The sequence below is a fragment of the Copadichromis virginalis genome, linkage group LG23 (assembly GCF_057382275.1).
Source record: "Copadichromis virginalis isolate Kocher_CV1m ecotype Utaka linkage group LG23, C_Virginalis_male_GT1.1, whole genome shotgun sequence".
Classification (NCBI taxonomy): domain Eukaryota; kingdom Metazoa; phylum Chordata; class Actinopteri; order Cichliformes; family Cichlidae; genus Copadichromis; species Copadichromis virginalis.
The window spans coordinates 7,381,310-7,397,764 of record NC_140639.1 but is presented as its reverse complement, the minus strand read 5'-3'; the positions used below and the strand labels follow the sequence as shown (position 1 = coordinate 7,397,764).

General features: G+C 40.6%; 1 protein-coding gene and 1 pseudogene across 3 annotated transcripts; both read right to left on the bottom strand.

Annotated features, from left to right (window-relative positions):
- Window positions 1–3,091: 3,091 nt before the first annotated feature.
- Window positions 3,092–9,118, bottom strand: LOC146680180 (flavin-containing monooxygenase 5-like; annotated as a pseudogene). Its single transcript, XR_014918112.1, has 9 exons — window positions 9,046–9,118; window positions 7,126–7,303; window positions 6,795–6,961; window positions 6,471–6,613; window positions 6,023–6,220; window positions 5,658–5,805; window positions 5,365–5,572; window positions 5,200–5,272; window positions 3,092–5,096 (listed from the first exon to the last, which is right to left on the bottom strand). The product of XR_014918112.1 is annotated as a flavin-containing monooxygenase 5-like (transcript).
- A 2,265-nt stretch (window positions 9,119–11,383) lies between these two features.
- LOC146680179 (flavin-containing monooxygenase 5-like) lies at window positions 11,384–16,421 on the bottom strand. 2 transcript variants are annotated; one of them, XM_085447681.1, is made up of 10 exons: window positions 16,327–16,421; window positions 15,776–15,916; window positions 15,054–15,242; window positions 14,737–14,902; window positions 14,387–14,529; window positions 13,912–14,108; window positions 13,038–13,185; window positions 12,745–12,952; window positions 12,560–12,632; window positions 11,384–12,477 (listed from the first exon to the last, which is right to left on the bottom strand). In XM_085447681.1, exons 2-10 carry the CDS (start codon window positions 15,905–15,907, stop codon window positions 12,063–12,065), a joined length of 1,671 nt encoding a protein of 556 aa, XP_085303807.1. In that variant the 5' UTR covers window positions 15,908–15,916; window positions 16,327–16,421; the 3' UTR covers window positions 11,384–12,062. The 2 variants fall into 2 exon arrangements, with proteins under 2 accessions (XP_085303807.1, XP_085303806.1); XM_085447680.1 differs by lacking the exon at window positions 16,327–16,421 and adding an exon at window positions 16,025–16,304.
- Window positions 16,422–16,455: the final 34 nt, after the last annotated feature.

Genomic DNA, 16,455 nt, shown 5'->3' with positions numbered 1-16,455 from the left:
TGTGGCTTCCAGTGTGATGCAGTGAGACACAAAGGACAATACGAAAAACATACTGTAGTTTCATGTGGCTTTTTGAAGCAAAACATCATGCAAATACCCAAAGCACCATTAGGTGGCATTACTGATTAATTTAGGCTACATTATCAGTCCATGATTCAGCCTTGATATGGAGTTATGTAATAAGAACTGCCCAGGGGGTAAAGGTAATAAATTTAGAAAAGTACTTGGTGTGTGCAATTCATGCATGGACTCGAGCAGAGGTCTCCAGTACCCGAGAGCTACTGTCCTGCAGCTTTTAGATGCATCCTTGCTCCGGAATGCCTGAATCAAATGATTGGCTTGTTACCAGGTCTTTGCCAAACTTGATGGCATGCTGAAGAGGTAATTCGACCATTTGATTCAGCTGTGTAGGAGTAATGATGCATCTAAAAGCTGCAGGACAGTAGCTCTTGAGGACTGGAGTTGGAAACCCCTGTGTTAGAGGATTTAGGTGAGTTACAAGAGGATGGTGCATATGTGAGCAGTTGGCTATTGAAGACGTTTTTTCTAAGTAAATGTACTTGCGTGAAGTTGCCATTGACATGGAATCCTCACCATATGTTAGTATCAACCCATCCAATCCACACATTATGTGCAACAATGTGAAATGAAACAGGGAAAAAGTATTGAACATGTCAAAAAATCAACCAATGAGCTCTCTCAACACACACACACACACACACACACACACACACACACACACACACACACACACACACACACACACACACACACACACACACAGTTCTGACTACCTTCCTTCTCTTTGTTACCATCCGACTATACACTTCTTGACTCCGAATGACATCCCGTAGATCCTGGTGGTGTGGATCAGTGAATCAATGTCTCGTTCATCCTTGGCATACAGCTTGATGTCATCTATCTAGATTAGGGGGCTGACAATTGCTCCATTCCCCAGTTGGTATCCGTAGCCTAAGGAGCCTAAGGAGACCCTTTCTTGGATGTCTGCCACTGTGATGCTTACTGGAGCTGTTCAGGGAGGTTGCTATGGTCTGCTCTTAGATCCACTATAGCCACTGAGCACTGTTGTTATGGGTTATGTCAAGTCTCAGGTATGGATAGCTTGCTGTATTTCTTAGGCTTTCCTTGCTGTACTACCCTTTCTTCATCACACTTTTCTGCAGCTCTGATAGTTGGCTTCCCTGTGTGCTATCTTGATCTTGGCCTCTAGTCTCTTTTTCCAGAAAGGCACAGCTGATCACTGTTTTCATGTTGTAGATCAGTCAAAGGAGCTTGCAAAGAAAAGCGTCTGGACTTCTTTAAGTTGCTTGAAGACGTTTCACCTCTCATCCGAGAAGCTTCTTCAGTTCTAAGGTCAAATGGTGGAGAGTCCCAGATATAAACCTAGTGGGAGTGACCCCCCACAGAGGGACAAAAGGACCCCCTGATGATCCTCTAATCGCCTGAGCCAAGGTGGGAAACTGGGCGTGGGTCCCAATCAGCCAGAGTTTCGGGTGTGTTCATTGTGAAACCTGGCCCCACCTTATCATGCGAATTCCTGAGGTCAGATGGCCCAGGATGTGAGTGGGCGTTAAGGCGACTAGGAAGGGATCTCAAAACTGGATTATAGATGGCAGAGAGTTGGTGTCGTAAACCCACCTTGGCTCAGGCGACTAGAGGATCATCAGGGGGTCCTTTTGTCCCTCTGTGGGGGGTCACTCCCACTAGGTTTATATCTGGGACTCTCCACCATTTGACCTTAGAACTGAAGAAGCTTCTCGGATGAGAGGTGAAACGTCTTCAAGCAACTTAAAGAAGTCCAGACGCTTTTCTTTGCAAGCTCCTTTGACTACGATGACCTGGATGACTGAGAACCTTCACAGACATGTTGTAGATCAGTTTGTTTCTGCCTGGTTTCCCCTGACGTTGCATTCACATCTTCTAGTAGACCTTCAGAGGGTACTTCACAAAATTGGTCATGGAGGGTCCAAGTTTTCAGCTTAGCCATGATACTATCTCTCAGGTAAAGCGCTCAACGCCTTCAATGTGCAAGTTGTACTTGGGGCTCGGTACTCAATCTTAGGTGGGGTGGGGATGATAATATCTCCCCCCGACCTGACATGCTGGTTTCCCCTTGTCGTAACAATTATGCTGTAGCTCATCAATCTCTAGTTGTGATAGCAGTTGCTTGTCCCTAATGTTGGAACACTGAGCTATTAGTTGTTTCACCTTCAAGCAACTTAAAGAAGTCCAGACGCTTTTCTTTCCAAGCTCCTTAAAATAGGCCCCACATCCACTTCATGTAACAGCACCCGTTTCTCATCCCTTGTTCCCTTATGCCTTCTTGTTATAACAACAATCTAATAGCATTTAACAAGCTAACAGAACCCACCTTTAGGTCTGCTTTGCACAGGTTGATGAGGTGGACACTGCAAATGCTCTTATAGAATACAGGGATTGTGCAACACTGAGTGGCAACCTGGGTTCATTCAGGAATTTTGTTATCTCATTCATGGAGCTGATATAACAGAGAAGATCAAAGTCCAGTCAAAATGGACTGTGAAGTCAGTAAAATAAATGCCATAGGGTAACTATATACCTCAGAAATCTGCTGACTTTTTTAGATCAGATTTGCGGAGAAACAGATATTATGAGTACACAAAACTCCTTTGGGATAAATTATGCATTATGTAAATTATGCATCAGTTCCAGTGTGCAATATACTGAAAAACGGACTCATTTGCCATGTGCATGTATTAAATGTCACACACGCACATGCACGCACGCGCGCGCGCGCGCACACACGCGCGCGCGCGCGCGCGCGCGCGCGCACACATACACACACACACACACACAAATAAAAAAGTGTCCAAACTTTTCATGACAACCTGATTAATAGAAAAGCCAAATGAATAGGAGGCATGAACCTTTAACACAGTGTCAACAGCACGAACTGAAAACACAAAAAAACAAACTTTTAAGGGGAATGTTGAGGCTGTTTCATTTCTTATTAGAAAAAGTTTTTTATTTACTTCCTTTGCTAGATCTGAGCATAAATTGAGCATATGCAATTCTACAATTTTAAGTCCTGACATTATAGGACACTTAGAAAAAATATTGTCTACAATGATCATATTAACCTTACACTTACTTCGAGCTGTTTTCTTCTCACAAGCTCTACAGAACCTCTCGGCCAAAATGGTGCCTGAGAGTTGAGAAGCATTTTATATTACTCAATACAAAAGTGAAACAATAATGTAAACCAGAGAAAGGAACACAGGGGTATACAGTACTGCTTTACATGAAAATGTTTTAATATTTTTTAACTGTTCAGACTCAATGAAATTCATAATAAATGTTAAAAAACTATAATTAGTCATTTAAATAGAATTTTTGAAACTCTAGCCAGAGGGCACAGAAAGGCATAATGACACTCCTGAACGAGGCATCCGTTCAATTGAATAATGCTAAGATGATACAGAAACAATCATATTATCATGGTTCTGGGTTATTTGATGAGTTTTCTTGTGTTTTCATATCTGTTATGCATTATTATGATTATTTTGATTTAACTGGTTAGTTCTGAGTTCATTCCTATTACATCTCTGAGTTCACTTATCATCAGTTTAGTTCCTTGTTTATTAGGTTCCCTTGAGTCTTTGTCCTCTGTGCCCCTCTCTCGGTGTCTCCGTTTATATGCGTGTGTGTGATGCTCATGTCTGGGTTTTCCCTATTTAGTCCCCATGTTCCCCTCTTTGCATTTATTTCATGCCTCCCCTGTCTGTAATGTTTGCCCATGTTTCCCCAGCCTGTCTCTCCCTGACCCTTGTGCCCCTTCTCGCTCTCGTTCCCTCTCTCTCGGGTCACCCCTCCTTCTCTCTCTCTCTGTTTTCATCTCCTCCTCTTGTTTACATGTTTCCCTTTGTGTCTCATGCTAGGTCTTCCCCATCTGTTATGTGTGTTCTCACCAGCCCGTCATATCCTCTGTATGTGTTCCATATTTATGTTTGCGTCTCGTCTCCCATTGTCAATTCCCTGTTCTCTTGTTAAGTCCAAGTGTTTTAGTCTGCCTTTTTACTGTTTTATTTTGACAGTCTCATGGTCCATGTTCAGTGTGTTTAGTTTTGCTTCCACTGTGGCGTCTTGTTCATTCACCTGTGTTCCCCATGTTTTCCCCTGATCACCTCCTGTCTGTATATATTGTCTGAGTTTTCCTCTGACCTTTGCTGTATTGTGTCTGTTTTCCCCCCACGGCTCTTCCATGCTTCCTCTCGTGTTTCCAAGGTTTCCCCAGGTTTTTCTAGTATTCCAGTTCTTGTCTTATTTTCTTAGTCTCTCCAGTTCAGACGATCCTGTGTTTAATTTTTGTTATTTATGTTTCTCCCTGTTTGGTATATCTGCCTTAATAAATAGCACACTTTCAGTTAAATTCCAGTTTCCATCTGTCTGTGGTCTGCTTTTGGGTCCTCACATAAACAATTCATGCAGTCTGCCTCTGCAGATTGTGACACATATTGTAGTTGGCCTTTGAAGTAATTAAATCATTGCACCACTCACTAATATATTTCAGTAATTAGTCCATTTCCAACGCTCATGTTATTTCTTGCAAAAGCATTACCAACTATTAAACTATTACAAGACTAATCAGATCTTTTATTTCTGTTCAGTTATACATTTTGCATTACTGTGTAGGCAGGTAGATTTTAACCCTGTGCAGCAAACTATCAGGATCCTGTAGGAAAGCTGGAAGGTTGTTCCTCTTAACGTAGACAGTGAAGGACAAAGCAGCAGCCGACAGAAGCAGAGGCCACTTATATGATCTCCTGGGTTTGGGCTCATCGCATTGCCTGGTCTGCAGGGGTTGAGTCACTCTCTCCCGCTGAGTGAGGATGGCCTCGCGGGCTCCAGCCCACTTTCCTGGCCCCCTGAGACGATACTGGTACGGCATGCAGGGACCAAAGAGCACATTCATTCCCAGCCTGGGGTCAGTCAGCAGCATCATTGAGATGTTGGGTTGAACTCCCACTAGCTCTGCTATTTCATCCATGTAGCTGATGTAGTCCACCTGGATGGTGTGTCTCTGACTGGTGACATACCTGAAAATGACATTTAGGTTGAACATGTGCAGAACAAAAAGTGGCGTGTTACAGATCCTATATATTTAAGCAACCACAAAATCAAGTAAATATACTTTATTACCTTTGAGCCATGGCTGCCTGCTTCCACTGTATATCCTTCAGCATAACAACTACAGAAGGAAGCTTTATGCAGCCTGTTAAAGAACACAACAGTTTACTTTAGTAATAATGAAAACCTGTAAATGCCTAAGTTGAAAAAGAAAAGTATTTTAAATTAAACTCTGACCTTTAAAGACACGTGTGGCCCACCTGGCCTGCAACTTGGATATAGCCATAATAGATCCCAATGGCTGCACTAGACCAATGATAGCCAGCGTGGGGTGTTCAAGCTCAGGATGAAACACATATTTGTACAGAGATGCTTTGTTGTTAGACACAGAGACCACCTGTGAAGCCAGGAATGGAAAGGAAAACTGGTATCCTGTAGCAAACACCTGAAAGACAGCGGTCCATGTTAGTCAAAAGTCAATTTCACTGATCTCTATGAAGGTGAAGAAAAGTATGTAATTCCAGACCTACCACCAAGTCAACATCTTCCACTACACTGCCATCATCAAACTCCACACTGGAACCTTGAAATCTGCGGATGTTGGGTTTCACCTGAACTGTTCCAGAGAGGATGCGGTTGGGAAGCTCATCATTTAATGTTGGATATTGGCTAAACAGCCTGAAATGGAAAGTTAAACGTTGCCCTACTGATATGATGAAAAAAATGAATTTACTGGCTTTCCAGTCATGCAATCATGAAGCCAAGTTTTTGTCCAAAATATCTGATAGGAAGAAATGCAATAAAGTCATCAAAATAGTAATAAAGATTTGCCCAACACAAGATTCAAGGGAGTCTGCCTACTGCATTAGTGCAGTTGTAGATATTAACACAATACCTGTGCTTTGGCTTTAGATTGTACAGAGCATGATCAAATATTTTGTTTAGTCGTCTCTCTCCCAGACTACAGAAAAAAAACAAAGGGAACAGTTTTCCTTAGAAAGTCGAACACTCGGTTAAAATACAAGTCAATGGGAATCCTGTTATCCCCAAGTCTGTTCAGAATCCAGGCTCCCCTTCGAGTGCTCAGGTAAACCTAGGATGAAATTAATCATTGTCAGCCATTGCTCTGGTTCTTGGTATATTTTTTTAAAAATGTAATTCTCATCATATTGATAGCGTCTGAACTACTGATAGGTTAATAATTCATGTATAAGGTGTATGTTTTGGTGGTATGGATTCAGGTCCAAAAATGACAGAACTGAATTTAACTGAATGAATTTTGGGGTAAATTTTTATTATTTAAAAAAAATGTTAAATGAGGAATCAGTTCATCTCAGTCCAACCTGCTTGGTGACTCTACTCAGTTCCACTCCTATTTCTGCTCCAGAGTTTCCAGTTCCAATCACCACGACCTTTTTATTCCTCCACTCCTCAGGAGTCTTGTAGTCTCTGCTGTGGAAATACTTCCCCTGGAAAGTTTCAATGCCTGAAGAAAATAAAACAACAAGACACAATCTCCCTTTCTGTTTCCACGACAGACATGGTTAAAGAATGTCAAACACTGTTATTAAATATTATTACTTCCTCTTTCTATTGCTACAGCCAAACTCTATAAGGCTACATAAAATCTACATGTAGTTTATTGCTAGCCCGCAGACATGTGTTACCTGGAAAGTCATGAAGAGGCATGTTGAGGTAGCAGTGGCGTCCAATACAGATCATTACAGCTTCAAAAACTGTGTTTCTCTTTCTTGCCATCCTTGTTCTCTGTTTCAACAACCCACTCGCCTGAATGAGAAAAATCTGATTTCTGCTTCACCTGCAAGACTTTGGTCTGGACAACAGAAAGACAGACGCAGGTTTTTGATAAGAGTGTGGGTATGCCCCATTTATATATATCAGTACTAAAAAAGTACTAAAAAAGCTTTTTTCTTTGAAAACTTGGTGATACGTTAAGTTTTGCCAACAGAATACAGAAAAATAGCAAAACATCCTTACGTTAAAGAGTATGTGCTTGGTGAGCTGGAAGTGGTCCAAAGTAGTCCACGATGAGGGAGTTGTGCATGTAGTTTGAGAAGTGCGCAGGGATGGGAAAATCACTGAAACACATCATCTCCTTGGAAGAGTTGATTATGACAGAAAAGTAAATACTGGCCCTGTCTGGCTCTGGATTCTCCTGCAGAGAAAGCCATGAATAGAGAAAAACAAATCTCATCTGTCAGAGCAAAGCAAAGTCCGATCTGTATGTTGTCTAACCCACCTTAAACCTCCACAGACCACCAATGTCATTGCTGCTTTGTTTTGGCCATAGCTATAGTCCACTCTGGCTTTGGATTTCACGTTCCCAGGTAATTTAATGTTGCAAGGCAACATGTCTTCACAAAATACTCTTGGGAGTCAACATTTAGTCAGGTGATAAGACCAACTCAAAAGAACTCAAAAGGCAGCTTTATTGCTGAACACCAGATATATAAAACTAACTAAACTGGGAATACACATGGAACTAAGCAGGTAGGCAAGCAGGCAGAACACATGGCCACCTCCTCCAACTTCTCCAGGGAAACGCCAAGGTGTCCCGAGGCCAGCCAAGAGATATAATCTCTCCAGCGTGTCCTGGGTCTGCTTCCCAGTTGGACATGCCTGAAACACCTCACCCAGGAGGCGCCCAGGAGGCATCCTTGTCAGATGCTTAAACCACCTCAACAGGCTCCTTTTGATTTGGAGGAGCAGCGGCTCTACTCTGAGCCCCTTCCGGATGGATGCAAACAGTTCCAGTGCAAGCTGGAGGCTGTCACTTGACGAAGCCAAGCTCTTGCAATGGAGGCATAAGTATCCAATGGCCGGTACCAATGGGCCACACACCACATACTCCCAAAGCACCTCCAACAGGACATGCTCAAATGCCTTCTCCAAGTCCACAAAACACATGTAGAGTAGACTGGTTGGGCAAACTCCCAAGAATCATCATCAGAGGTTAAAGAGCTGATCCAGTGTTCCACGACCAGGTCAAAAAAACATATTGTTGCTTCTGTATCCGAGGTTCGACCAATGGATGGACTCTCCTTTCCAGCATCCCGGCACAGACTTTCCCAGGGAGGCTGAGGAGTTTGATCCCCCTATAGTTGGAACACAGCCTCCGGTACCCCTTCTTAAAGATGGAAACACCCACCTCAGTCTGCCAATGCAGGATTGATAATAATTAATTATTCTATTATTAATTATTACTATTAAATAGTTTTTATTTGATTTATAGTTCAACTTATTGTTCACATTTTTGTTCTTCATGTATATCCTTAGTATTTTGAATCTTAAGATCTTATTTCCCATTATTGTGCATATCTGAGTTTCTATACACAATAATGTGTTTTTTCCTTCTGTGTTTTCCTCATGTTGACTTTACATTTGTGTCTAAGTTTCCCTCTTTGGTCATTGTTACTTATTTCCTGGTTTAGTTTGCTAGTTGTTTTTTTCTGTGCCTTGTTTATAGTTTTACTTCCTCTCCTTTGATTGCATTGATTGTGTGGACTTGCCTATTGTTTCCCCATTAACCCTCATTGTGTGAGTATATATAGTCCTGTTGTTTCTTTGCTCACTGTAAGTGTCTGTTAACCTACTTGCCTTGCCTTGCCTTTGATTTCTAAAGTTTATTTTATGTTTTTGACTGAAATATATATATTTTTGACTTTTGCTTCTTGAATTTGAATCCTCAATACTCTGTGAAACACCTAGACTCAGAAACTTTCTATAAACATATATAAACTGCCACATGCCCCATATCTCACAACAAAACGAAGCAATCATAAACAGATGAGAACACCTAAATGTACAGTTCAGAACTAAAAATGAAGAAACAGCTAACCCTGATACAACAGCCCTTAATGCACTCAGCAGTTATGATAAAGAATCCAAATTTCTTACCTTGTTTGAAGAAATTAAGAGAGCTTTCATACTGCATTTAACTCAGCAGAGAGTAGGAATGAAAATGGTTGGTCTAAATATAAAAGGAGCCTATGAACCCTTGCTTCACAGGAGGGTCAGTTATTTGACTCCAGGACTGAAGGAAAAGCAAACAAATCCTCAGTATGTTATATTTTGCATGTCAGTGGCACCAAAAAGCAAAAATTACCATTATACAAAACCTGGTGTTAAAAAGAAAAGCACAGTAAAATTTGAAAATATACCGAGTTTCATCTTAAAAGGATTTAAATGGTTTTCTAAAATGGTACTTTGCTTTTCAGTGATTCACTCAATACAAAACAATTCTGAAAAAGTTAGGTTTCTGAGTAGATTGTAAACAGAAAACAAAAAACAACAATCTGCAAATCCCCTAACCCACATTTTATTCACAGCAGAACACGACAAACATCAAATGCTTAAAAATGTTAGCGCATTTTGAATTTGATGGCACCACCACATCTCCGAAGTGCTGGGAGGTGGTAACAAAATACTGGAATAGTAAGTGTTACTGAAAAATATCTGGAGGAACAGTTTGCCAGTTATTCGGTTAACTGGCAGTAAGTCAGGAACGTAACTATAAAAAGTTTCTCAGAGGTAAAGATTGGCAGAGGGGCACAATTGTTCAGCAATTTTAGGATGACGTTCCCTGATGTAAAATTTTGTAGACGGGCATGTTTTTAGTGTTCTATAATGAATTACGGGTTTATATTTGAAACTCACTGCATTCATATTTTCATGTACATAGCTTCCAAACTTTTTTGTACATATTCTTGCATGACTTGGATAAGCACACCTTTCTGACGTTTCTCAGATGATTGGTGATGACTGAAGTTCTCACTTGCGTACAGATTCACCCCCTCCCTCCCTGGATCACACTTTTCTCTCAGTTCCTATGTTGTCTCCTCCTTTGTTAGCTGTTTCTATTTAACACTTTTATCTCTGCTACCAAAAAATCTAATTACAAACATGAATAGCAGAAAATGTCACATTGTCAGGCACTGTAGCCAGAAGTTTCACACTTTGAACTGATTGTTCATACTGGACATTGCACTGGTTGTTACGCACACCAACATTGACGCCATCACAGCACCATCAAAATTTATAATGGTGCTTGAAGCATGTCAGAGTTGACCATATCCTGAACAATATGCGTCACTTCTCAGAAAAAAACCCTCTGCTGATACAGAGGTGCTGATATAGGAAGTAATGAATAAGGGAAGCAAAGTGACTGCACGCAGAGGCTGGAAAATTTTGGAAAATTTTTATCCGGAAAAATCTTGCCTTTTTCAGCTGCTGAAGCATCTGCATCTGCATAAGTTGGGACCTTCTGAGAACCTGGACTTGTATATCACTGAAATGACCAAGCCACTCACACACTGGAGTCTCCAGCTTGATTGTTCCAGCTGTAAGTGCCAGAATATAAAAGTGAAGACGTGCACAATAAACACTGCACGTCAGCAACTGTAACACACACTTCATGTGTGTGCCACTGTTCAGAAGGACAAAGGTGAGCACAAAAAGGCCATCATTTTTGTCTTAGAACAACCACTTGGAAAAATCTAACATGACAGATTATATTACATTCTATACAAGCTACAAACACAGTACCTGTGCTTTGGGTTTAGATTGTGTTGAGTTATTAACAATCTACACTAGAAAGTTAACTGAAAGCTCAATTCAGCTTTAAAACTGAAGCCTCATCCATTATCATTGCAAACAATGATGGTAAATGGACTGATTCTTATATAGCGCTTTTCTAGCCTCCTGGAGTACTCAAAGCGCTCTAGACAACACGCCGCATTCACCCCACACACACCCATTCACACAAGCACTATTATCTACTTTGAGTGCTTTCTAACTATCGTTCATACGCATTCATACTCCGATGGAAGCATTGGAAAGCAAGTCGGGGTTAGTATCTTGCCCAAGGATATTTGGCATGCAAACTGGGGGAGCCAGGGATCAAACCTTCTCATCAGCAGCTGACCCGCTCTACCTCCTGAGCACCCCAATAATGTATGTATGGAGGAAGGGGTCCCATTTCACTGCAGGTAAGATGTACGTATAACATTGCAAGTGACAATTAAAAGCATAATCAATCAATCAATCAATCAATCAATCAATCAATCAATCAATCAATCAATCAATCAATCACCATCAAAAAGAGGCGTGCTTGCACTGGTCTTTAGTATTAATACCAAGTCAAAGCAGAGAAAAGAGATCTTTATTTTTTCAGCAAACAATCTCAGATCTTTGTGGCTTAAAAGATTTATTTACTAATAAAAGACATGAAAATGGATTTGTTTCAAGTGCTGAACTTTTATTTATAGTTATGAGTCATGTTTTTCATACTTTAGAGTCACTGGGACATAGTAATGGATAAAACAACATTTTAAAAATGTAGTGAAAGATGTGACAACACTGTGATTTATTTTTATTTGAAAGAAACAATAGCAAACCATCTGTGCTGTGTATCAGTAATGTTGTAAAAACATTTGAATACTTCAATTAATATAATGAAAGAAAACAGAGCAGCATGTCAATGTAGAGTAACAGTGCTGATGTTAAAAAAAGGATAACAACAGTTTACCCCTCTACAATGGCATTCTGTGCTAGCATAATTTCTTTTTACCCATGTTTATGCTCATATATTGCAAACAAATCTGGATTAAAGCGCTATTAATGTATTTTTTTTTTTGTTGGAAAACAATTTTTTTTCTTTTTTAATCGGCTTAAATTAGATTCTATGTCACAGCATCCTGTTAAGGGTTAAAACAAATAACCTGCAGAAATTGTGTAATTGAAAAAGGAGATCTTTCCAGTTACACAATTCTGAAGGTATAAAGCAAGAAACCTGAGACAATACACATGAATGTAGCTGTAACTGTAGCTTTTAGTCATTTAAGATCAGCTGGTCTTTGATGTTAATATACAATTGCATCACTCACTTAGTAAGCTGATGAGTTATGAATTTTCCATCATTGTGTAGGCAGGTACATTTTAACCCTGTCCAGCAAAGCAGTGGGATCCTGGAGGAAAGCTGGAAGGTTGTTCTTGCTAATGTAGGCAGCCGAGCCCACAGCAGCAGCCGACAGAAGCAGAGGCCACTTATATGATCTGCTGGGTTTGGGCTCATCGCATTGCCTGGTCTGCATAGGTTGAGCCATTCTCTCCCACTGAGTGAGGATTGCCTCGCGGGCTCCAGCCCACTTTCCTGGCCCCCTGAGACGATACTGGTACGGCGTGCAGGGACCAAAGAGCACATTCATTCCCAGCCTGGGGTCAGTCAGCAGCATCCTTGGGATGTTGGGTTGAACTCCCACTAGCTCTGCTATTTCATCCATGTAGCTGACGTAGTCCACCTGGATGGTGTGTCTCTGACTGGTGACATACCTGAAAAAGTTTGAGTTGAACATATGAAGATGCAGATCTTAAACATAGGTTTCTATAAAGCTGAGTAAATCCACTTCATTACCTTTGAGCCATGGCCTCCTGCTTACACTGAATATCTTTTAGCATGGCAGCTGATGGAGGAAGCTTTATGCAGCCTGTTTGAAAGGGGACAAAGCTGTTTACTGTAGTAAAAATAACAACTCTATAAAAATTCTAAAATCCTGAGTGATGAGAAAAAGCTGTGTTAAAGAAAAAGTAATTTTTTACCTTTGAAGACACGTGTAGCCCATCTGGCCTGCATCTCAGAGATGGGCATAACGGCTCCCAGTGGCTGCACTAGACCAATGATAGCCAGAGTCGGGCGTTCGAGCTCAGGAGGAAACACATATTTGTACAGAGATGCTTTGTTGTTAGACACAGAGACCACCTGTGAAGCCAGGAATGGAAAGGAAAACTGGTATCCTGTAGCAAACACCTGAAAGACAGCGGTCCATGTTAGTCGAAAGTCAATTTCACTGATCTCTATGAAGGTGAAGAAAAGTATGTAATTCCAGACCTACCACCAAGTCAACATCTTCCACTACACTGCCATCATCAAACTCCACACTGGAACCTTGAAATCTGCGGATGTTGGGTTTCACCTGAACTGTTCCAGAGAGGATGCGGTTGGGAAGCTCATCATTCACTGTGGGATGTTGGCTGAACAGCCTGAAATAAAAAGTCAAAAATACAAAACAAATTCAGAAAGGAGTTTTTTCATATTATTTTATTTATACAAAAAAATCTAATTGCAAACATGAATATCAGAAAATGTCAACGTTGTCAGGCACTGATTTTGACAAGGGGTTGTTGTTGTAGCCAGAAGTTTCATACTTTGAACTGGTTGTTTACACTGGACATTGCACTGTTGTTGCATAAAATAACACCAACATTGACGCCAGCACAGCCCCATCAAAATTAATAATGGTGCTTAAAATGTGTCAGAGTTGATCGTATCCTGAACAATATGTGTCACTGCTCAGGAAAAAAAAAAAAAAGAGGCAACAATGATGATATATGAAGTAATCAATACAGGAAGCAAAGTGACTGCATGCAGAAAATTCTCATCTTTTCCAGCTGCTGAAGCATCTGCAGATGCATAAGCTGGGACTTTTCTGAGAACCTGCACTGATAGATCACTGAAATGGCCAAACCACTCATCCAGCTTCACTGTGCCAGCTTTGTGGGCCAGGTTACAAAACTCAAGGGGTGCATGATACACCTAAAAAAGCAAAATATTGCAAGTAACATATCACGCTGCTTCTGGTGTGTGCCACTGTTCAGAAGGACAAAGGTGAGCACAAAAAGGCCATCATTTTTGTCTTAGAACAACTACTTGGAAAAATCTAACGTGGCAGATTATATTACATTCTATACTAGCTACAAATACAGTACCTGTGTTTTGGCTTTAGATTGTAAAGACCATGATTGAATCTTTGGTTGAGCCGACTCTCTGCCATACTACAGAAAAAATCAAAGGGAAGGATTTTCCTCAGAATGTCCAGGATTCTATTAAAAGTCAGGTCAAGGGGCACCCCATTGTCTCCAACTCTGTTCAGAACCCAGGTTCCTCTTCGAGTGCTCAGGTAAAGCTTTGAAGGAAAGAAAGAGTAGTTAGCTCTCTTGTTGGTTCTGTCTGAATTGTCTCAATTTTACTTTCTAAACTACTAATATTACTAATTACTAATATGTAAATAAAGCATTAAGAAGATGTACAAGTTAAATAATTATGCCCATTGTTTGGTTTTACATGCTTGTATTTATATTGGATTCAGCTTTAAAACTGTGAGAATCATGAAGTTTCACATGTTAAATACTAAATCAGTTCAGACACATTTTTTCTCTAATGATGCGACCAACTCATTCCAACCTGCTTGGTGACTCTACTCAGTTCCACTGCTATGTCTCCTCCAGAGTTTCCAATTCCAATCACCACGACCTTTTTATTCCTCCACTCCTCGGGAGTCTTGTAGTCTCTGCTGTGGAAATACTTCCCTGTGAAAGTGTCAACGCCTGAAGAAAATAAGACAGACTTATGGTGGGTAGACACAATGTTTCAATACTTCTGCTCTGACCTATATTTGAAGACACGTGAAAGTATCAAGGGTTGATTTAAACAATAACACAATTCCCTCTTTATCTTGCTACAACTGCAGAGTCAGTAGTTTTTTCCCCCCCTTGAGGTAACTAAGAGGTAATCGATTGTAGGCCAAGGGTTACCTGGAAAGTCATGAAGAGGCATATTGGGGTTGCAGTGATGTCCAATACAGATCATCACAGCTTCAAAAATGTGTTTCTCCTTCTTGCCATCCTTGTTCTCCGTTTCAACAACCCACTCGCCTGAATGAGAAAAATCTGATTTCTGCTTCACCTGCAAGACTTTGGTCTGGACAACAGAAAGACAGACGCAGGGGACAGAACAAAGTTTTTTTTTTTCTATGAAATTAATGTTGTAGTAATTAGGATTTAATTTTATTTATTTATTTTTTAATTATGTGATACTATTTACCATTTCAGACATCATAAAGCATTCTTACATTAAAGCGTATGTGCTTGGTGAGCTGGAAGTGGTCAGCATACAGCCGAAAGTAGTCCATGATGAGGGAGTTGTGCATGTAGTTTGGGAAGTGTGCCGAGATGGGAAAGTCACTGAAACACATCATCTCCTTTGAGGTGTTGATGATGACAGAGTGGTAGATGCTGGCCCTGTCTGGCTCTGGATTCTCCTAAAGTTAAAAAATAAATAAATAAATAAATAATTGAGCTGAAGCACCATTACTCTTTCAATGCTCGTCAGAGGCCTGAGTACAGTTTTATTGCATTTGTAGTTTAGTTATATCTATGTTTTTACGCGTCTAATAAATATGATGCAAATATTGTACTTTGTTTTTCACACCATTTATTTTAGAGTTTACATTTCCCAATATAATCTGCTCTATTACTGATAATTATTGAAATTAAGAATATTTAATGCTAAAACTTTTGAACTAGGTATTAGGCTTCTTGAGAAAGATTACCACTTTTTCTCAAGTAAGAAATCTAAATACTTGTTTTGTCACTGAGCAAACAAGATGCCTAATTCAAAACAGTGCTTCAACCCTTGTGCCCGCACCATTTTTAGCATAATATTTATTTCGGATCAAATTCTGATTCTCAGTGCGCACCATGTGCCCCCGAAATGAAGGAAATCCACTTCATATGTATGAAAAATGATAAAACATGACCAAAAAGTAAAGTGATTCACATAGCGTCAGCCAACCTTAAACCTCCACAGACCACCAATGTCATCGCTGCTTTCGAAGCACACAGGCTCCAGCCCCTCATCCAAACAGCACTTTATGCAAGCCAGACCCGAAGACCCTCCTCCGATCACTGCCACACGACGGGTCATACTGCAGCTCTGCGAAGGAGACAGTGCAAAATATGTTTACTGTTAACAAGAAGCTGCAGCCAATGAGCTACGCAGAGCAGGAAGTTGTGCAGAAAACAAGAGTAATAACAACGTTACATTCATTTCCCCCGTTAAATCGCAGGCTCTCCAGTTATGTTTACATTACTGCCGAAAAACACTTCCTCTAATACTGAATATGTGCCACATTTAAAACTTGGCAAAAATCAAAGTGACTTAATATGTTTATTAGCTGTTCGAAACGCCACACAACGCAGACAACTCAGTAAAGAGTGCAATCGTTGCCAAACTTTAACAGACTTCACGGACAGTACAAACAGTCTCCGACAGCCGCAATCATCGGCTTTAAATCTGTTCCAGGAAGCACTCATCAGCTGCGATCGCATATGCTCGTTTCCTACCTTTGATGCCTCGAAGAAAGAAACAATGTTTATCGTGCTGCAAGCAACTCAACTGTGGGCGGAGCGAGAGCTGCTCCCCTGAATTTATGAAGTAGCATGCTGACCCTTGATTCACTGTGGCGTCAGAAT